This window comes from Podarcis raffonei, chromosome 10 (assembly GCF_027172205.1).
Source record: "Podarcis raffonei isolate rPodRaf1 chromosome 10, rPodRaf1.pri, whole genome shotgun sequence".
NCBI classification, from domain to species: domain Eukaryota; kingdom Metazoa; phylum Chordata; class Lepidosauria; order Squamata; family Lacertidae; genus Podarcis; species Podarcis raffonei.
In genome coordinates this window covers 62,510,872-62,534,047 of record NC_070611.1, presented here as the reverse complement: position 1 = coordinate 62,534,047, position 23,176 = coordinate 62,510,872, and the positions used below count along the sequence as shown (strand labels likewise).

The window sequence follows — 23,176 nt, the reverse complement described above, 5'->3', positions numbered from 1 at the left end:
ACCCACAAAGGAAAGGCACCATGGAGTAGTTTCAAACTTAAAAAGCTTAAATTCTAAACTTTTTGCCCAGGCCTTGCTTCTTTTTTAAAAATTCTCTACTGAACATGTAATTAACAACAAAAACCTGCTAATCCTACAACTTGATCTAAAATGCAAGAAGCAGAAATATACAGAAAACATTCAACAATTAAAATAAGTCAACTTAAAACATTAATTTAGTAGAAATGTATCTTGTGCCTAGTATAAAATTTTTACCCAACTGTTACGATGTGCACATATGCATGTCTGTGGACCACTTCCTAAAAGCAGGGAAAGCAAGGAAGTATTCAGTCTTTCTTTTGCTATGAGGTCATGACATTATGGACATTATGTAATATAAAAGACAGACTGACCTACATAAGGGCATTCTTGGCTACTTGGAATGTTTGAAAAATAACATGCAGTCATCTGGCCAGTCAATTGACAATATTTGACTGGTCAACTGACTGGCAGTTCCACACTAATGTGAATAACTGTTAAATTCTGTATTCATTGAGCAAAACAATCACTTACTGTTCATTCACAACAAAAATGCAGTTGTCCTGCGATGGCTGCCCTGTGACTGGATGCTTGCAAGTCACTTTTCGTTCATTGTGACTGTGGGGAGACAAAGTAGAGGAAATATATAAGCACATTACTCTTTTCTAAGCACAACTGCAAAATTCCGAGACAGCAGGCAGGCAGATTCATTATGGCATTAATTAGTGCATACGTGCAGCTTCTCACAGTGATACAGTAACAACAACTGATGATACTTGAGGCAGGATATTTTTATTTTTAAACTCAAGCATTTGGCAATCCTTTAGAGCTTAGCATAGAACATTTGTGGTAAGCATTCCCTCTCTATCCACATTAAGCCTGGATATAGTTAGAAGTTTATTTTTTTAAGGTTGCAGACTAATGTTTTAACCCATGAATGAATATAAGCAGTGTGAGCAGTGGCTATCAACACAAGTTTTGATGGACTACACTCTGGGCTACATGAAAAGTAAAGGCACATCTTGGGGGGAGGGCAGATATTATTACAGAATTAAAGGGGGGATCTTGAAAGAAGAATGAGAAGTCAGTTAGTTTGCCATCATATTCCTCATGAATACATCCCCTATTCAGATTTGTATGGCAGAAGCCAGTTCCTGTTTATATACACACATACTTAGAGGGGAAAAATATATATGCATGCATTAAATGTGTGTGTGCCAGCAAGCACAAAACAAAAATATCTGTAATAAAGAAGCGCAGAAACCTGGATAACACTGGTAGAGCTGGCAGAGCACAGTGGTTAAGAAAGTGTATTAACTTTAAGGCCCTGATTCAATTCTCATCCTGGCCATGGATTCGTTGTGTGTCACACCTTTTCAGCCTCCTTACTGGAAACAGGTAGATAACAATCAGCTTGCCAGGATTGCTTACAATGCCCTTGTTCATGTGAAATGCTAGCTCAAATTATGGCAAGCATGCCAGTGCACAGGGAGAAAGAGGTGCCTATTTTGCTGCTCCCCCACTCCTGCTGTACTCACCCCAGGCTCATTATTGTTTGCTTCACTCCGAACAAACCACAAACAGCAGCTGCAGCCCCTGTCCCCGCCCCATGGTACCAGCCTAATGGCTGGGCTTACAGTTACATGCCAACAAGGCCAATATACAAGTAATGCTTTGACACTTTAGGAAAACTAGAAGGCTGGTTTGCATTTTTGTTTTACTGATTGAAAGTACTCCCAACTCTGCAACACACTTGTATTGAAATCAAATTTTTAAGTCTTTTTCGGGCTGACATCCTACTTGGAAAAATTCAGTCTAGCATTTTCCAGTGTTTTGCAAAGTTGTACATGGCACTTATCAATGGCATTTCCGTGCACTCTGGCTTCCATCATGGTGTCCTGTTGTGCCAGATGCAGTTTAGTTATGTTGGTCACATGACCCGGAAAGCTGTCTGCGGACAAACGCTGGCTCGCTTGGCCTGAAAAGCGAGATGAGCACTGTACCCCATAGTTGCCTTTGACTGGACTTAACTGTCCAGGGGTCCTTTACCTTTTTACATTTACCTGCATGGCACTATGATTGTGTATCACCAACTTTTCTGCCACACTATTCAGGCTTAGTCATTTATATAAAAATCTGCATTTGATATGCTGCTCACCTTCAAAAACCCCTGGAGACTTACCTTCAGCAAGATAATCCTAGCAATTCCCTGGTTGGTACTTTTGTTAAAACTCTTTAGATCTTAATCACTTTGCAATTTCACACAGTCATGCTCTAATCATAAGTCCCGTTCCACACAAAAACCTACAGTACAAAATTAAAAGCTTTGTTCCTTGGCAAGAAGCAAGATAAATACCACTTATAATAAATGCAAAGGGGTGAACAATCAGTCTCTTTTAGAACTTACATCCCTTATGCAGAAAGGCAATGTTCAGTGATTTAAAGGTTCCCACAATGCCTATGATACATAAAAAATGGGGCGACATCAGCCCTGGCACTGAACTTGGCTAACAATCACAATTGTCATGTGTTTACATTTAATGCCTGATAAAGTTTATTTTGGGAAACTGCTTCTGCATCCTGAGTATATCTGAGTATCTTGTCTGTGAGTCTTGAAAGACCTGCACCCTGGCCTGGGAGGGCAGAGCCCTGACTGACTCCAGCTACAAAAGCTGAGGCTGCTGGACAGAATATTGGATTAGGATATTGTGTCTTTTTTGGGATGCTGCTTTTATTGATATATATTTTTGTATATTTTTAGATCTTATTATGATTTATGTGGAAATTCTTCAATTTGGTTGTTTGTGTGTGTATGTTTTTTCTTAATAGAGGGGAACAAAAATTCAGTCAATTCCTAGGATTAAAATCTGTAAAATCCTTAACTTGTAAAAACACATAGTCTTCTAGTCTAGAACAATATGGATGTGGTTCATATATTGGTCCAATTTTCACTTATTTGAAATTTATCAAATCTTATCTCTTGTAAAGAGTTACCTTCAGTATGCATCAGGAATAAAGAGCAGCATATTCTTTCCATACAGAATGGTTCCTTTCACTATGGTTCTTCTAGGATGGAATAATTCAGAAATTTCAACACCACAAATAGGATCGTGGGAAATCAGGGTCTCTTTCACATGCAGGTGACCCAACCATGACACAAGGCAAGGTAGCCACAGATTTTGCATGACATAAATGGCAAGAGAATAGAAGACAGGCAGATCTGTCCCATAGAGTAAAATCATGTAAGACATTATCCAGTGTAACTTCCACTGAAATGAATGAAAGCTGTCCTAAATATATTACCATGTGGCGTGCTAATTAGGAGGGGGTGCTATTTGAATTTTCCATTTCTGGTACAGCACTAGTTTGTCCCCACTTTCCTCATTCATGCCTGGGTGCTGGAAGGTAACCCTAGGTGTTTGCTGTTATGCTCATTTAACCTCACTGTTCCAGAATTCAACAGCAGTCCTGCCTTCTGAAGTCTGCACACAGTTGAAAGCAGAAACATGACAAGTCAAAGCATTACTTGCATGACAGCCATGAATACACCCACTGCCAGAAGACTGGGATGACAGCCTGTGCTTACTGTTGGGAACAGTAGCTCCTGTGCTACATCTTGACAACACCATTTTAAAAGAGGTGCAGAGAGGTGTGTGTGTGTGTGTGTGTGTGTGTGTGTGTGTGTGTAAGAGCAAGTAGATTTTTAAGGAAAGGGGAGATTATATTGCAAACACAAACCAAAGGTAAGAGAAATTGTTCTTAGAAAACCCGCTTTCTTTATGATCAACTGTTATGTACTGCCACATTTTCCTCAACATTGAAGGATAAATGTGGAATGCACAGATTTTTCTCAGTTGCAAAGAGGGTGATTTCCCTGTTTTATTGTAATTTTGTCTGCTTTATTGTCTACTGTAAGCTGCCTTAAAAACCATGGAAGGAGGCTTTTCAAAAACAAAGTTCCAATTTAAAACAATGGAAGAAAAAGGCCCTTAATGCGGAGAAACTTGCTGATGTGTTCACTTCAGGCCACTGTGAAGCCAGAAAAGCTTCACCCATTTTGCATGGTGGAATACTGTCACATCACAAGACATGAAGTGGGTACAATTACAACACAGTGCCTACAGGATGAATGAATGCTGTCATGTTATCCACCTATGAGGCAGATGCTGAACACACAGACAAACATGCATCTCTCTCTGAGAAAACAGCCAACACATGTTACAGTTCAGAGTAGAAGATTGCAATCATATGCATAGGTACTTGTAAAGAAGCCCTGCTGAACTGGGTAGGATTCCTAAGTAAACATGTGAAAGACTAGGTTATATGTCAGATTTGGGCCCAAAGACGTACTCAGATGCAAAGTCTGACACATTCAGTTCAAGGGCATTTCAAGGGCATATGTTAATGCATGCTGATTGATTCAAATATTGATCCAAATCACTCAGTAAAACTGCTTTTTAAAAATACATGTGTGGGTGTGTATACAGGGTTATTTTGGTTCCCTGAAAGCTGAATTTCTTTCACTCTTTTAGTGTATGTATTCAAACAGTTTTTCAGCAGTGCAGAAATGTCAGCACACAATTCTCATTTTCACAGCATAAAAGGCATTTGTTTATATCCAGAATCTATACTGGTGAAATCAATATTGAAAACAACACCCTCTATCTGAGTACCTATAGTTAACTATATAACTCAGTGACCCACAAAGAACTTCACTGTAAGGCTACAGAGGCAATCACTTCACTAATTAACAGTAACCAATTAGCTTTTGATTTGAATATTCGTGTTCCACTTGCACAACTCAAAACTGCAATTCCACTTTCCACTGTGCTCTTATTCTAGACAGACATTCCTAAAGCTTCCTAAGAAAAATAATTCAAAAGCCTTCCGACACACCTTGCTTGCTCTGTTAGGTGAACTGCAGCCCAATTCTGTGCTTCATTGCACAGCACATAATTCTAGAAGGTTCTCTTGCAGGCTAATTAATTCTACCTGCCTAGAATTCAAAGCAAGTTTAGAATTCCCTCTTCTAAAAAGTAAGCATTTATTCTCTCATTTCTATATACCCTTTTAAAATATATGAAACCCACTTAGACTACCATTCCCTGGGCTAAACAGCTTTCTTTTAGTAAACTCATATATCATCAACATGAAGAATTAAAGAACCCAAGAGATAAATGAATGTAGAGATGCATTTTTATATTTTTCGTTATCGAAGGTCATTACGTAAAATATTTGGTAGCATGAACAAGTTAAGAACAGAAGGCAAGCTCTCAAAAATACGATCATAGATCCAAAACTCCAGAATCCTCCAAGGTATTTAATTGGTATGCAAGACTATTCTGCCACAAATCAATATGTAAGTGGTGCACTTCACTCACACACACAGGCACATGAAGCCTTCAAAAATGCAAAGCTGACTAAGACATGTCTTCACCAGAAACTAAGTGACAGCTCACATCATAAATCCTTTCACCGGCAGGCTCTTAGTTATGAGGCTACTGACTCAATATTGCATTTTAGCACAAGACACTGAAGTCCAAATTCCTTGCAGCTGCACCTATATAACACACGAATATGGGAAACCGCCTTGCACTAAGAGAGACCACCATCTATCTCAGTGGTACCTCGGGTTACATACGTTTCAGGTTACATACGCTTCAGGTTACAGACTCCGCTAACCCAGAAATAGTGCTTCAGGTTAAGAACTTTGCTTCAGGATGAGAACAGAAATTGTGCTCCAGCGGCACGGCAGCAGCAGGAGGCCCCATTAGCTAAGTGGTGCTTCAGGTTAAGAACAGTTTCAGGTTAAGTACGGACCTCCAGAACGAATTAAGTACTTAACCCGAGGTACCACTGTAACCTGAGGGACCACTGTCTATACTGGCTGGCAGCAGTTCTCCCTTGTGTCAGTCAGTCCTCCCTGGCCATGCCAGTAATTGAGCCTGGGAACTTCTGTATGCAAAGCAGATGCTCTACTGTTCTTTGTGATCCTTAGTCCTTAGGGAAATACACATTGCACTCCTCAGGTGTGAACCCTGAACGCAAGGCCTGGGCAACTCGCTCTCACTTTAACAATATCCCCAAGTTCAATGCTTTACTTATTCCATATAAGTAACTGCACGGCAACCATTCACCTAAACAAGATACAGTAAAGCAAAAGGGTGCCTGGGGATATTCGGCAGCTTGGAGGGTTAATCCTTAAAGCTCAAGTGCAGCTCTGCTAGATCAGACCAAAGACTTCTGCATTCCAGGGGACAACTGGATACCTCCATATGCTTAATGAGTTTAAGTATAATTTTCATTAAGAAAACAAGGATAATTTTTTCAAAAGTATTTTCTATTAATCTTGCAATACTCGCTACATTTTATATTCCCCTCCACATTTGCTCCAGAACTAAATTGTATGTTAGTTTAAATACCACAAAGACATTTCACTGTTTTTACAGAAATTTCATATAATAATAAATACACAACTGCAGCCCTCCTCCATTTACAAATTCATTAGGAATGTGAGGCCTAAAATTAAGAAGGGAGAGTCAAGAGGAGCCAACACAACCAAACCCCAGCACACCAAACTTTCCATTCCTTAAGGAGTAAAAAGTCAGCAAAATTTCTTGTTATTTTTGTTCTTTGTCCCAATGTTTCTTTTTCAATAAGACAAATACAATAGATGAAAGCTAATAAAATATTGCTTGAAGACAGGAAAAAAATGTAATATAATATATTCATATCTACTACCAGTAAGGATGTGGTCTGTGGATGCACAAGCTCCTTCCATTTTCCATAAAATGTCACTCCACATTGCATATGTAAGCATTTGCATTCAGCTGAACATATGAACTTTTCCCCCAATTAATCTATTTAAGAAAACAGTTTGAAAGCTTTGTGCAGGAAAGGTTTTCCTGGAACATGGATTACTATCAGGCTCCCCAATTAGAATGCTTAACTAGAAAGGTAACAAAAGAACATTATAAGGAATACCAAAGTAATTCAATTCTCACACAAAGGTACTCATTTTAGCTGTTGAACATCAAGTTTTGAAATCCACATTAATCATCTCTCTGGCTCCCACACAATTTCACATGCACACCCATGATAATAGATTCCCAATTTGCTGGAGAGAATTGAGGAATATAATCTAAGGAAGTGGCAGCTTGCCATTTGATCTTGTTAGGCTTACTTCTTCATTCAAGGGACCAGTTTGCCAAATGCTTAACAACAAATGTAAGACTTGGAATACAAAGTTTGGGCAATCCTTAACAAAACACCTGTGTAGACACATAAGGAAGAGTACAGTGTGCTGAAATGTCACCCCAGACACATATCTCTGAACTTCTAGCACAAGGGTCCCTCAAAACAGAAAGATTGCTACAAAACTATCCAATATATCAAACACCTATTCCCCCCCCCTCTCTCTCTGTGTGTGTGTAAACTTGCATTAGGGCAAGGACAAGGTCTGGTGGGAAGGGGGAAAGGAGGGAAATAATGAACCGACGCAAATCATTTCTACTCATGTATTTTATACTAAAATATTTCAACAACATGGTAGGGAATTTCTGGTTTATACAAGAACAACCCATTCAACCATCCCAGGAAATGAGAGGAAAGCAAAATTCCACATATAAAAACAATACCACATATATAATTTTCTCAGATACCCAACATTGTTTCTCAACAGCACACTGCACACCTGCAACATCTTGTTCAGGGTTAACCATTTTATCTAAATGAACCACTATTTATTCTCCCATTCTGCCTGTTATTCCCAGCAGCCTCTTATATGCCTCTTTGCTAATAACTCCCAAGCAGTAAACCTGATATAGGAATAAAAGGTGAACCATAAACAGCCTCTTAGTAAATATTTCCAACATTCACTAAAATATAATTATGAATTGCTTATAGATAACATACACTTATCTATAACATTTATCACTGGAAATACTAGAAGATGATAGATTTTCAAACACTAAGATAAGCTTGACAAGCACCTAGTTCAATACAAATAACAACTAATTCAACGCTGTTAAGAGACATAAAAAAGAACACAATCAACTTGGAAGTGTGTCCCAATATATTTTTATTTATATGTTAAGTGTTTCCTTGAAGCTGATGGGCGGGTTACCTTCCAAACTAAATTATTTCAAATTTACAACCTTTTACCAGGAATAAAAAGTAAATGCATCACAGCCTACAATGTAATAATTGACCTAATGCTATACTCAGAACATCACACTGTATAACTACAGGAAGAGCAATCTATCTACTACTGAATAATTCTAAATGTTTCTTTTCTAAGATATCCAAGAGCATATTTAGGCATATATGCTTTACAGCACTATTCTATACATCTCTACTTCAGAAGTAAGTCCCATTGAATTTAATAGGGCTTATTCCCAGGAAAATGGATAGGAGACTGCAATCTTATCAATAAGTTCTCTCTCAATGTAGGGCTGATCACTTGCTTATTTTACTGCAGTATATTTGCCAGACCTTGAAACAAATCTAGTATTTATTTGTTTAGGTAGATAGGATACTTCATACATGTCTTTACAGCAACATCACATATAAGCCCTCAAGAGCAGTTTACATGTGCAAATTCACCACCAGACAATAATTTATTCACACATCAGTGTGTGATGTCTGGCAAAATCTTCCTTTCCCATTGGGAGGAATATGAATGACCAAGCTCCCCTGGAGAAATACAAATTCACACCAGGGTTGCATGCATCTTTACAGTCTTTCTACAAATGCAAGAACCAGACAGATTTTGTATCATCACACATTATCCCAGACACAGCTTGATAAACCTGATGGCACCTCTCCACTGTATGCTTCCTTCAAATTGCTCAATTCCTTAAAATTGCTAAATTGCTTTCCCTTTCATCCCCGTTCTCCAGGAAGGTGCTATGTTAGGTCAGCTTTTACAGAAAGAGTCAACCTAACATGAAGGGAGAGGTAACCACATTCCTGTTCTTAACTATGAAGAAGTGTCTTATTCCCCTCCCATTTTTTCCTGCATAGAGAATTGGGAAGAAATGAAAGGAGGCTTATTTCCTGCATATTCCTTCCTTGCCATGCTTGCTTCAGGTTCTTGCAACAACCCAATGCAGAGGAAGAGAAACAGAGGAAAGAATAACAAGTCCGTTCTCTTCCTGTAGAGCAAGCAATGCCAAAACAGTGTTCATATGTGCCAGTGTGCCCACCTGTACCTCCTACAGTGTTTGTGAAAGGTTCCCTCCACTCAATATCCCCTCAAAAATCTACAATGCATGAAAGACTGTTTGCCTCCTGGTCAGTTCCTAATGGCATTGGCTCAGTCTCTTCTGCGCTGAACACACACACCTTTAAACATGTCCACATTTCACTGGATGTCAAGATTGGCCACTTTCCTCTCGTGGATTCTGAAAAAAGCTTATCTCTGTGAGTGAGTGCCACTGTGGCTGATGTTGATGCCCTTCCCCACATTGAAAGGGGAAGCGGATGGGGGAGGGGTCATACCCACACCACTTCATTGTCCTCTTTTTCCATTGTTTTAGATGTGACAGTCGCTTTGTGTTATGCCATGTCCCCATGGAAGCCATTTTGTGACTGGTGGGCATGACATTTTCAAAATACTGGCTTCCGGTGGTGGTCCCTGCCATAGAAAAAGAGACAAGTAGCTTCCTCCTCTTCCTATTGTGCTTTTTGCAGGAAGTAGCTGCACCAGCTAGCTAGCTATCTTCTGAAAAGGCCAAAAATAGGACAATCAAACCAACTTTTCTTGAGTTCTCTGCAAGTGTCTCAAGATTCAGGGAAGGAGAGGTCAGTGGTGACACACATAATTGATTTAATTAGGAAAACAAACCAGAAAATACAGTAGTCCTTCAGATATTAAAAGCTTCCCTAAACAACGCTGCCTTCAGATGTCTTCTAAAAGCCTGGCAGTTGTTTTTTCCTTTGACATCTGGTGGGAGGGTGTCCAACAGCGTGGGTGACGCTACCAAGAAGGCCCTCTGCCTGGTTCCCTGTAACTTTGCTTCTCGCAGTGAGGGAACTGCCAGAAGGCCCTCGGCGCTGTAGAATACGGATTGATCAAGGTTGTTTCAGCAAAGACTGCTCAAGAGGTTTGCTGACATTTTATGTACATAGCTGGGTGTTTTAAAGTGAGTTCTCACTGGTATCTTTGCAACTGTGAGGCTATGAAAGTAATACTTTTAAAATGGACTTTAATGAATAGATCCTCATAGGTATTATAGAAATTCCTTTAAATGACAATAGAAAGAGTTGCCAACAATAAAGTGGTCTGTCTCTGGTATTTCCATACATATGACATATGGCTTATTGCAATGCAACTAAGCGTTATAGATCAGAGGCTGGGGAACCTGTGTCTCTTCAGATGTTGTTGGACTACTCTAAAAATTAGGCATGCTGGCTAAGACTGATGGGAAGCTAGGGAAGGAGGTCTAGAAGAACATGCATGCATGCCAGCCAGTAAGGAAAAAAGAAAAGCTCTGCTCAATCAGGCCAAAAAACCATCTAGGCCAGCATTTTATGAGATGTGTATGGGAAGCCTGAAAGAAGAACCTGAATGCAGCACACATGACAACTGTAATAAAAGGGCATTGCAACAATTACTGCTTTAATGTAAGTGCCTGCTTTGAAGTACAATGTAATCCATTAATGTATCAGTCATTCAGTCATTGTTGAGCATTCATAGCTAGTGTTAAAGTGAATACATCACATATCTTAAAATTGGGGCTACATTTTTAAAATGATCTGCTCAGTTTATCCATGTCAACTATTAATAAGACTGGAGATATTCCAATGTCAATGATGCTTTAAAAAATGTATCTCAGAACATTGTGTGGTGCCTCTCAAAGGCATCTTGAGATGTAAGAAAATAAGGCAGGCTGTCCAACTTTAAGGACTGTGGAAGTACATAGTTTGGCAACCATTTTCTTAGTTCCTTGAACATCTTTGAAAATAAGCAGGACGAATCACGTTATAAAATGTAGTCTTAATTATGGGTTTTTAATGAGAAAATGACTCTCACAATGTGAATACCTGGAACCATAGCAGAGCAGTAAAAAGCAAACATGAGCCCAACTGTCTGTTGACCCTTTGCTATTACTGCAGCTGTTCCAAAAGGTTAAGTACCATTTGGCTTCAGTGAATAATCAAGATCTTAATCAGCTACTAAACAGAGAACCTGAATTACTAATTCTTACCTAGATGGGTTTCTAAATTCTGCTTTTGGAGGGTCATGTTGATTGGAAAGACTGAATTTATATTCTTAGATGGAAGCTTTGTTTGGCTTGTGGACACATGCTCTACATTGTCCCAAACTCAAATAATTTCAGGCCTTGCCTCATTCTCTGGATGATGCCAAGGGATAATTGTTTTAAGCTTGTAAGAGACCATCTGGCTCTTGCACAAATCACTTCACTTCCCACCGAAATTCACCCACATTGGAAGTGGCATGAAGCAGCTGTTTAGTAATGGCTAGCAATAACACTGAGCAGTTCAAGTTGGGGAAGTAAGGAGCAAAGGTATCTCCTGCCTTATTTAACTGGAGGCGGGGGTGCTTAAATTTGATTCATGATGACAACTCTTTTCAGAATATTAAGGGACATTACCGTTCTAAATGCACTCAGGACTACTTACTTACCTGCTATAAATGGAGTTGAACACGACTAAACAAACATATATTCCAATCCTTGTTCCTAGTAATCTTCCTAGGGACTATAACCAGCACAGTGCAAATTTGAGAAATACATTCCTTGGGACAGTAACATTTTTAATAAAAAAATGTTTTTGAAATCTGAGAGGCATTAAAGAAAAAAAAAATCTTTTGTTAGCCTTTCCTTATGATGTCTGTTTTATCACACAAACAGAAGAACACAGTTGGTTTACATAATAAAATCTAAAGTCAACTAATTAACGTTATAAATAGTGCAACTGTTTTTGGATCCACTTGCAACCTCTTTTGGAATATAGCTTTCTCAGTCTCAAAACATACAAAAAACCGAAAAACAATCTTCAGTATTTCTTTCACTGGCTAAGCAGATCAACATCATCTGTCCCTGAAAATACTCTCTTTACCATGATTGGCCAACAATGTTAAATAAAAAAATTCAGCATAGTTTACTCTCCAGCTTACTGTATTTTCATCCTTGTTTTGGGAAGGTGTGATAGATTACACCCTTGTTTGCTCAGACCAGAAGCAAACTGAAAAACAGTATATTCTGTATCTCAGGATCTCTTTAATAGAGGAGTGTTTGCTAGAAACTCAACAGTTTGTTAATTACTTGAAAATCTGCCAGCATTAGTGCAGACTCATCCACTCTACATCAGCAGCAATATGTTAGTCACAGAAGGTCACATTTTCTCAGCCAAAGTGAAAATGTTGCACTGTTTTATTCATTAATGAGACAGGAATTACATTAATTTTTAGATGTACTACTTCAGTGGAAATGCAATTCATACGTAGCCTGATTTTTCTGTTCTCTCTATATAACAGTTCTCCAGCATTTGCAATGGTTTTGAGATTTTTTACAAAATCAATTATACAATTTGTATAAATTTTACTAAATAAATTGGCATAAATAAATTGGCATAAATTTTACTAAATAAATTGGCATTGGTTTTCACATCTATCGCCCTACTGAGATTGGGCTCTTAATAAACTAAAAACATACAAAATGAATTTAAAAGAGCTCTAACAAAGTACCATTGAGGATAGGACAGGAAAGAAAACTAACACAAGTTACTGCAAGCATTTGTAATGTTGAGAAATTATCTAGCACATCTTAGATTATTAATCCTTTCCACTACTAACCTATGGAAAGCAACACATTCCACTACTTAATTTGTATTTTGAATCATTCTACAAAGAGAGAGAAAGCAATTTACAGTGGCACCTTGGTTTAAGAATGCTGCAAACCCAGAAGTAGGTGTTTTGGTTTGTGAACTTTGCCTTGGAAGCAGAACTTTGCCTTGGAAGCCATATTCCGCTTCCTGTTGGGTGTGTTCCATTTGTAAATTGAGTCCCCCACTGCTATGGGAAAGCACGCCTTGGTTTAAGAACGCTTTGGTTTAAGAACGGACTTCCGGAACGGATTAAGTTCATAAACCAAGGTACCACTGTATGTGAAAATACGTCTTTCTTTACTTTCATTTCACAAATATACATGCGTGGGAAAATTAATTAGCTAATAACTGCAATTACTGATGTAAACAAATAATTTCATCATGGTGACTCCAGAAGAAATGATACTAGATTTAACCTCTCTTCTAGTTCCTAAAAGCCAGTTCCCATACTGCTCTGCCAACAAGATCCAAAAGGGGAAAGGAAGGGAAATGGCAGACATAACCCAGATGGGAGATTAACTGCTACGAGTTCAGAATCACTTAGATTCACTCAGGTATTTCAAGAGACTGAATTGTCAAGGAAAGCTGCCTAAAAGTTGCTTATTATAAGAAGGTCATCCAGGTAACAAGTCATTACTCATTTTTAAAGAACTCTTAAACTTAAATCTTACTTTAAAAGTTTGCTTCAAAATTACAACATCTATCTAGTTTTTAGGGCTAGTTCAGAGCACTATTAAGACTTTGGATGACTTCATATGGAGCACATCAGCCTCTTATTCCCCAGCCAAAGTACTGTAGTAACAGTAAACTGAAACCCAGAGAGATTGGTGTTCCTGCCAGCAGCAAGTGTTTAACCATTCTGTGTTTTCACAATTCCACATATGCATGGCCCCCTACATCTGTAAACCTTTAACTGCACCATGCCATTCCAAGTATTTTATAATAAGAATGTATACCATGTATTTACCAAAATAGGAACCAGCACTGAAGATAGCAATTACAGAATTCATTACTTTGCAAAAATATATGGACACAAAGAGAAGAAGGGATATAGAATTTGAGCTTCTAAACCAAATTCCAAGCCTGAATAATTGCAATACATTTCTACTAGCTTGCAAAATCACCAATAAAAGAAGTTTCGTTTAAATCTAATTTTCAAGTTTTAATTCATGTATTTCTTGAACAAGCTTTCATATGAATTGCTTGCTATAAAAATTAAAATGTATGTTTATAATAAAAGAAAATAGAAGCATCATTCTAAACCTCTAATAATGTAGCTCAAATGCCTTTTGCACTACATTTTTTTAGAGAGAGAAATGGGAGCAATTATAAAATTAGTGATTTGTTTGGTTTCTGTTTTTACATATCAAGGACACTAAGCAAGATCATTTACTTGACGCTTAAGTAGACTTCATGAAAGGGGCTGCAATGCATGCACAAGGAGTGTGACCAGAGGGGCAAGCTGATGTTGCAGCTATTTCAATCTCTCCCCTACTCATCACAAATTCATGGATGAGAGCTTTGGCCATGCTGGCTAGGGATGGTGGGAGCTATTTCTCAGAACATCTGGAGGACACCATGCTGGGTAACACGGTTTAGAGGTTTGGGTATGAAATACAGCATGCTAACCAAATGGACTGCTGGAAGTTATCAATACTCAAAGCTGATTCTCACATTTTCAATTGAACCCATGAATATGATGTGTAAGCAATCTTGAAGGAGTGCATCATATGCTCAGCACTAAAAAACAAAACAAAATCAAAGTTCTGAGACATGCATAAATTATGTAAATATTCACACCTGATTTTATATAAGGTAAAAATATGTGCAGAGCGCTTCTGGATCAGACAAGTGGCCCATCGAGTCCAGCATCCTGCTCACACAGTGGCCAATGAGAAACCCATGGAAAGCCTGCAAGCAGGACCTGAGCACAACAGCACTTTCCCCTCCTATAGTTTCCAGTAACTAGTTGCGTGCTGAGACCCCGGGCCCCACATTTCCCTTAGGTAATAAACACACAAACACGAATATTTTAGGTTAATGGGGTAAAATAAGCCACAACTTTATTGGTTACAGAGGTGAGCGGTTTGGCTTAGGCATTGGGTGAATCCAGGCTATATCTTGACTCCTGCCCGTCTGCAGGGAGTCTACTAAGGGTAAACCACCAGATGGGGGAGCCCAATGACATATGTGAAACCAGGGCATCCCGCGGGTCCCCGTTGGGGTTGTGCCATGACCCTAGCCTACACCCAGGCTTCAGAAAGGAACCAAGCCCCCGATCCCTTTAACAGCATACCCTTATCATGCAGGGGCAGGCGAAGGCTACAACCTCCCCTCCCATAACTAACTAGTATTCTGAAGCAAACTGTTCCCAACAGTGAAAGCAGAACACAGCCATCAAGGCTAGTAGTCACTGATAGCCTTATCCTCTGTGAATTTGTTTAATCCTCTTTTAAGCTAATCATGAGGACGCACACAGCCTTTGTTGACTTGCAATGAAGACTGCACCCCTGGAAATGACTGGTGGGAGAAATTCCCACCATCACAAAGGACCATTAAGGCAACAGGGTAGATTTTTCCTGGGAGATGGCTTTTAAGAAGCTGGAACCAGCAAGGGGGGGTGGGGGTGGAATCAGCACTAAAAAATGCAATGATCTGCACTGCCAGAGCACTGTTGCTTTTTCGTCCACAAAAAGAAACAAAGCTCTGATTTCAGCTGTCAATTTAGTCACCTTGAATCAGTGTCACCCTCCCCACCTTTCTGTCCCAATCAAGGTGCTTTGGTACAAGCCTAGTAAAAAAAGGGGGGGTTAAAAGGTAAAGGACCCTTGAAAGGTTAAGTCCAGTCAAAGGCGACTACGGGGTGTGGCACTCATCTTGCTTCAGGCAGGGGGAGCCAGCCTTTATCCACAGACAGCTTTCCAGGTCATGGGGCCAACGTGACTAAACCGCTACCAGCGCACGGAGGACCATGACGAGTGCCAGAGAACATGGAAACACCGCTTACACTAGTATACACTTGGAATGGAAAAAGTGTCATTATTTGGAAATAAAAATGTCCAGAGCAGTATCCTTTTATCAAAAATGCACCTAAAACATTACATGGGTGTGATATAGAGCTTGTTGGTCTTGTGTTTCACTATTCTTTCTCTAATAATGATTATGTGCACTGTGTAATGAAAACTGATCTGTTAACTGAATGCTGACTTATTTTCTGCTGAAATTTCTTTTTTAACTGAATACCAAGTAATTAGTAATTTGCATGTAACTGTTCAAATTAATTGCATCTTGCCATATGCTGCATTACTCACTTCTCCTTTGCCACTAGACTAATATATGCACAAGCACTCACTCCCACAGAAAATTTGAAACAGCTTCAGAAAACGAGTGAACTTCATTCTCATTCTTTTCCTTTAAGATTATAGGCTGCATGTGTTTTTCTTTTCTTTTCTTGGAATTTATGACTGAAATCTGTTCTTGCAGAGCATCAAATATTTCAGCAGCAATAGTAATTACCACTCATGATTTATTCTCATCACAATAAAGTTGTATTTGGGTACTACAAGGCAATTCACAACAAACAGTTCTAGATTGTAAACTCATCTTTTAACCAATATATAAATGCTGACAGATCTTGAGATCTGTTCAGGGTTCCCAATTTGTTTAGGCCATATTTCCCTGGCTAGTTGGGAAAGATCTATTTTAGCCTCTAATTAGCCATTCTTTTCTATAGATCACCATAATTTCTGCTCATACTTTGGTTACCATTTTACAAGTTCAAGGAAAGAGGAGTATATGCATGGTTCGATGTGCCCCTCCTTTGGCATGAAAGTTTGTCAGCAATTTTTGCACTCAAATTCCCAGTGTTTTCACTGCTCTTAGGCCTGGTCCACAGCTCCACCCCACAGAGTATAAAAGTAAGGGACACTATCAAAACTTCAGTTCGGCTGCGGTGGTTCTCTCCAATCAGGTTAAGTAAACTCAGGAATTACACAGCTCCATGACTCCCAGGGCTCCTGAGCTTCTCTGGGATGCCCTCTGGGGAATAGCGTAGCACCCTGGAGCCTAATCCCCACCCCCAATAAAACCCTTTTGGAGTTGTGTTGTGCACACTTTCTAGTGTCCAAATCTTAGATGAAAATAAGACAAATATTTCTAGAGGGTAATAAAAAGTGCACAGGAACACTGAGGGCGTTCAACAATAATAAAAGTAAGCACAAAGCCAAAAACTATTTCAGCTCAACTCTAGTTATTAGACAAAGCTTAAACATTTTATGGATTTGGGCTAAGTTATATGTGTAGTTTCTCAAATCTACATAATTCATACAATTCAATTTCCGCTTTCACACGTTGTGGTCCTTCAAACTAAATTCTGAATAACCACCTGTCATTCTACTCATTGTAACGTCTGCGGCAGTGTAACCTTTGGAATTAAGTAGCTCAGGACATGCCAACACTTCTCTCTATGAACATTTATAGCTCAGGTGTTTCACTACCACCTACATTATTAGCATTGCTACAGTAAGTATAATCTTCAGGTGTTGATTGATGAGCTCCATTGTCACTGTTCTGCCAGTGGGAGATATGAAAGAGCTAACTGTATGCTGGAAGGACCAAGGCTACTTACTAATAGGTAGATCAACTACTGGCTTATAACTTACTTCTGAGGTTACAATGGCAGATAGCTGTAGCTACCCAAGTGGACTTGGATAGTTCACTCACAATAAACATAAATTATTTGCACCAGGATATTGCAAATACAACTGCACTGATTTGACAGAGGCATACATGTTTGATAAAAGGACAGGGTGGAATACAGTCCATCTTCCCAGATGGGATCAATTTAAAAGAGATTTCCCCACCCCCCCATGCAGATAATGCACTTATCCCTTTATTGCATGTATAATAAAAAATAAGAATGTTATGGTTAGTCAGTGTGGTGTTCTGCATAGTGCTGATCTTGGATAGGTGTCCCTGGGTTCAAATCCCTGGGTGGCCATGAAGGTGAAGGGTGTCACTTTGCAACTTTCAGCCTAATCTACCTCACAGAGTTGTTATGAAGATAAGGATATTAGGTAATTGTATTTACATACCCCAAGATTATTCAATACAATAAACTTTTGAACCCAGTTAGAGAATGCTTGGCTATATTGAATAAAATAGACCATTTCAAACATACCAATGTTAAATAGCTCTGAATATACTGCTGCTAGTCAGTATGGACAATACTAATTGATATGGACCAAGGGGCTGACTTGATGTAGGACAGCTTCCTAGATTCCTAAGCGAGACATACTGCTTGCCCCTGAATTAGGAATGGAGAAATGTGCTCGTTTACTTACATTGTTGCTTAAAAACAACAATGATCTACTCATGTAATACTTAAATGAACAAACGAGGACATCCTTGGCTTAATGTTCTTTATCACAGCTTGAATTCAAGTGATGTTTGAAAATTACATCCTTGATATCCTGACTTCTAAACATAATCAATAATTCAAGAGATATGCAAACAGAACTTGCAAAATAGGGCTTTTCTGCCTCTCCAGTCCCATGCCCTCCCCCCAAGAAAGCTGTTCCTAAAGGTTGAGGGGGTATAGAATGGTATGGGGTATGTTGTGAATGACTGGAGGGGGCAACTGGTAGAAATTTGGGGAACCATCTTACATGAGTGGAAGTGCCTTACAAGGGAGCTCTAGACCCCAGCCAACTACTTATCCCCTTTCCAAAACCAACCACCACGGCTCCCAAGCTGCTACAGAATTGCCCTTGTCCCTACAGAAACATTTCATCATCCATAGGAGCTAAGCATCACAAAGAGCTGACCATCCTATGGAAAACGTTTCTGTTAGAAGCCTTACTGGGCTAGGCTAAAACAATCCATATATTCAAGTATAATACTAAGCATGAAGTAAGGCATTCCAAGAAGCCAAAGAAAGTGCTCTGGACAACAAATGACTTAATGTATTTTAAAAATAAATAAATTACAGAATTTCATGAAGTTCCTGCTACAGAAGAACTTTCAGTATTCTGGGTGGTATTCAAAAAATCTTAGTCTGAACAGACCCATTTAAGTCTGCTCTTCGATTTAGTTGAATACCATCCTCAGAGTTTACAGTACCAAAAACAAAAACAAAAAAAAGTGTTATTGTACCAAATAGCAACTTAGGTCTTGGTGTACTTTGGAGAGATCTCCTTGATTACAGTATAGTCTTGTATGTTATCTGTATTGTGTGACAATGTGTTTTCCTTCCATTCATGATAGCCTGAATGCTCTTAATTGTGAATAATACAAAGACAGTCAAGGTGTTTGTAACAGTTCTTGTTTATTACATACTGCAAAATGAAGTAAAACCATTTTTAGAAAATAATGACTCTATTCTAGCTTTGAGAGCAAAGAGCTGCTTGGTACAAAAATAGACTAAATCAATCCATCTGAATTCCAGGCACAGCCTCTCCCCTGCCAGAAATAGATATCTATCATTTGCCGAGATTAGGGGCTTTACACTACAGGAACCCCAGAAAAGTTGGATTAGATAGGCTTAATATTATATATATCCATGAAGTCCTAATATCCTTATTGTAATAAATTCAAGGATTCACTATAGGTGATATCTATTTATATGTTCATAAATAATTGTAGAACTTTATCTGCACAAAAACCAGATTTGACATGGTAGGATTTTGAATGAACAACTGCTCTGGTGATTATAATTAAAAGCTACCTCTCTCACAAAGATTTTTCTCGCTAGTAAAAAATGCAATGTTTCTGATCTTTTCAGTGATACTAGGGAGGGAAGAGAGCAGTTTATAAATGGAACGCAAGTTCATACATGCAATTCTGATCTTTAATGCCCACAAATCAGACCATTGTGTGGACATTTCTCATTCAAAAGTGCATATTCAATTTCCATGAGCAGTATTTTTCTTGCATCACAACCTCTAGATAGGTAAAAATAAAAAGTTATTTAACATTAATGATTGCTATGCTAATTGCTTCAGGCAAGTGATAAAACACTAGCACTGCAGCTCAAAAACTAAGCTTAAAATTTTAGAAAGAGATTCTAAACACATGCACAATTTTAAAAATAAGTAAGAGAGAGAAACCAAAGCCTCTCTAGATGTTGTAAAAATAAACAAGCATCTGTTATGGATGACATAAGCTCCTCAGTTAGATGGATAGGGGCTGATGCAAGATCTTCTGAAGAGTCTTAACATCCCCAACTTCCACAGTTGTATTGATTCTATGCCTTCACTTAGAACAAATATCATTTTCTTCACTACTTAAATGGAGGAAGATATGCTCTGCTTTTCAAGTAACATTCACAGAATCAATTCCAACAACAGCTTCACAATGCATATTGCCAAAACAGAATTCCCTGCCCTTTCCATTTGAATTCTTCAATGCAGAACAGCAGCCATGAACTGGACAATCTACAGAAAATGTTGAAGTCCCCATTAATAATTTCTATGGAACTTTTAAGTGTTTTATCACTTTTCTCTTCCTCAACCTATAAACAGGACAAAGAAAGGAATCTGACGAGTTTGTTTTCTAAACTTGCTTATGTCTAAGCTATTTCAAAATTTTATTTATTTATTTTACATGCAGCATGCAATTTATTCTCCAGCTTGCAATATTTTTAACAACCACACAGCTGTGTTTTTTTAAAATAAAATCTTTCCTGTTATGCACAATTAATGATAATGGAGAGTAAAGCTTACCAAAAAAACAAACCCACATGCTCTTTCTCCAAATCTAATGTGAAGCAAATGTACTTTAACTGTGCATTTTTAAAAGTGGCTTAGTTTACCAAAAGAAATTATCCGCTTGTAAAAGAAAATACACAATCACTTACCAGCCTTCAGAGAAATTCATTCTTCACCAAAGCCTCAATGCAAACAGCACTTGGAAAAATACGAGGCACAACCCTTTTGTCTTGAAGCTGCTCCCCAATGAGCTGTGCACAGCCCTGCCACCAAGAAAAAGCATCCTGGCTCTGAGAGTTGCTAGCTAGAAAACCGATACAAGAGTGATGTCACACTGCTTCTGAAAAATTACTGAACCTCAGAATCATCAGCACTGTTCTCTCAAGTAAAACACTGTTGTGTAACAAGAGGCATTCTGAACACGAACACACACACACACACTTCACCCAAGACAAACATTCCCCATTTCCTTTTCCCAGCAAAGGCCCCAATTACATTTAGCTTAGACCCCAAGAAACATCTATTCTAAACAGCAGATTAGTTTATTTTATTCACCCTCACATGGTTGGATTTTAGCTGTAAGATCACTTAGAGAAAGTGGTGTTTTGGTATCCATGAATTAAAGCATCCCCAGAGTGATCCAGGTCTTATGCTTTGCTCCTTACAAACATGCTATTCCTTGCTTGCTTGGAGAAAATGAGAAACCGATTCCTGATCTCTTAATGCTTATTTCCTCTTCAAAAAGCTAAGAACTTAACACTTGAATTTAGCAAGTTAGTAAATCTCCCAATACTATAATTGCTCTCACATCAGCACTTCTGATCGGCTCAGTTTTTAATGGATAACATCCAATATACTTCCAACAGATCTGCTTTTATAGTCTGTTCTTAAAATTTGCTTCTGAAGAACAGGCACGCATAATCACAACTTTTACAGGTGACCAAGATTTAAAAGGGATAAAGAATGAAATACCATCTCACCCCTATGATGACAGAATAGTATATTTGTCAAGCAACTTTGACTAAACAACATTTGTCCCAAGTGTTATTGCAAAAGAAAAGAAAAAAACTTCATTTCCACGACTGCTGGCAGTTCACGCTGCTTTACTGTTTTGAAGACAGAATTTTCATTGTGCAAGGAAAGAAATATGCATTCTTATCAACATGTTCTAGCCTTTGTAAGCCTATTTTGTTACTTTCAAGGAATGGCAGAAACACACTGGGGAAGAAAAGCTTTTGTAACAAAAGAAATGGCAAGCGACAAGAAGCACAAATGAGACTGTGCTGTCTATAAACATGAACACAAAAACACTTACACACCCTCACATAATGAAAGCCTCAATCAGGACTGGAGCAGAACACAATCAGCTTCTTTACCAGTTAAGGGATCATGGGCAAGTTGAAATATTATGTGCTCTCTCCTGTGTCTGGTGCAAATTTTCCCAGCTAAGGAGTACATTGGCACAAGCCTTGGCATAAGAAGAGCCCCACTGGATGAGGCCAATGGCCCATCTAGTCCAGCATCCTGTTCCCACCATGGCCAACCAGATGCCTGTGGGAAACCCATAAGCAGGACCCGAGCACAAGCCCACTTGCCCTTCCTGCAGTTTCCAGCAACTGGTACCCAGAAGCAATGCTGCTGCCAACTGGCCATGGCTAATGCCTACCAGTGTTTGATCTTAAGCAGAATTTGAAACTAGCTTGGGACAAGGAACATTATGTCAGCACTGGTCCTTTAAATCCATCACCACAAAACAGAAAGATAGAAAGCACAGAATCAGGCCAGGGCAGCATTTCTCAAAATTTATTAAAGCACAACTTGATTTACTAGCACAATGGTTCTCAAAGGGTGTGGCGTGCCACACAGTTGCGTCAGGAGAGGGTGGTAAGTGTGGTGGGAAGATTCAATGACAATCAAATAAACATTTAAACATTTCAATACAGTATCAAAATATTTCTACAGCCAGAAGCAGCATCCACACCTCTCTTCAAGAGCATTGGCTATTCTTCTACAGTACTCCACAACTATTTTGTTGTGAACAGGGATTTTCAACTCTGAAAAATATGATCAGAAAAGAGAAAGTCTTCTTTGTGTTGATGAGGAGATGAGAGTTTATCTCAAATCAGACCTAATATATATGAGATTACCCGGCAAAAGCAAGCTCACATCTCTCATTGAGTTTCCATACAAACTTAAGGTACATATGTAAGAGGCTCATATGTTCTTAGGTAGCTGCATTGTATTATACACAAAACTCTTAGTCTGTCCCAAATTATTTTTATTTAATTTATAGCCAAGCCATAGTGTGTCTTGCTGCTCACACACAAGTACTGTCTTGTGACACTTTAAATAATAACGAAATTATTATGGCATAAGCTTTTGAGGACTCAAATGCAAGCCATATTCATTAGATGCGTGAAGTGAAAACTTGGCAGGTATAAAAGAGGGGGGGGAATTAAGGTGAGAGTTGAATGCAATGAGATACAGTCAGTGATAATTAGAGCTTCAATGTATGTTAAACTGGCACACCTTTACACTTTTGCAATAACAGACAAATGATAATTTACTCAGCACTATGGAGATGATTCTGCTAATACTTG

General features: G+C 38.7%; 1 protein-coding gene across 23 annotated transcripts in view; it reads right to left on the bottom strand.

The window, feature by feature from the left end:
* The window catches only part of PLEKHA5 (pleckstrin homology domain containing A5), a 178,869-nt gene that overhangs the window by 74,951 nt on the left and 80,742 nt on the right, over positions 1 to 23,176 (bottom strand). For 22 of the 23 annotated variants that reach the window (XR_008332562.1, XM_053406981.1, XM_053406978.1 and 19 more), the window contains one exon: positions 553 to 636. Coding sequence is in view for 21 of the 23 variants with exons in the window: in XM_053406981.1 (XP_053262956.1) it covers positions 553 to 636 (84 nt within the window). In the remaining 2 variants the exon portion in view is untranslated. Of the gene's footprint in view, positions 1 to 552; positions 637 to 20,725; positions 20,848 to 23,176 lie in introns of those variants that run through there. The other variant, XM_053406966.1, reaches the window with a different exon arrangement.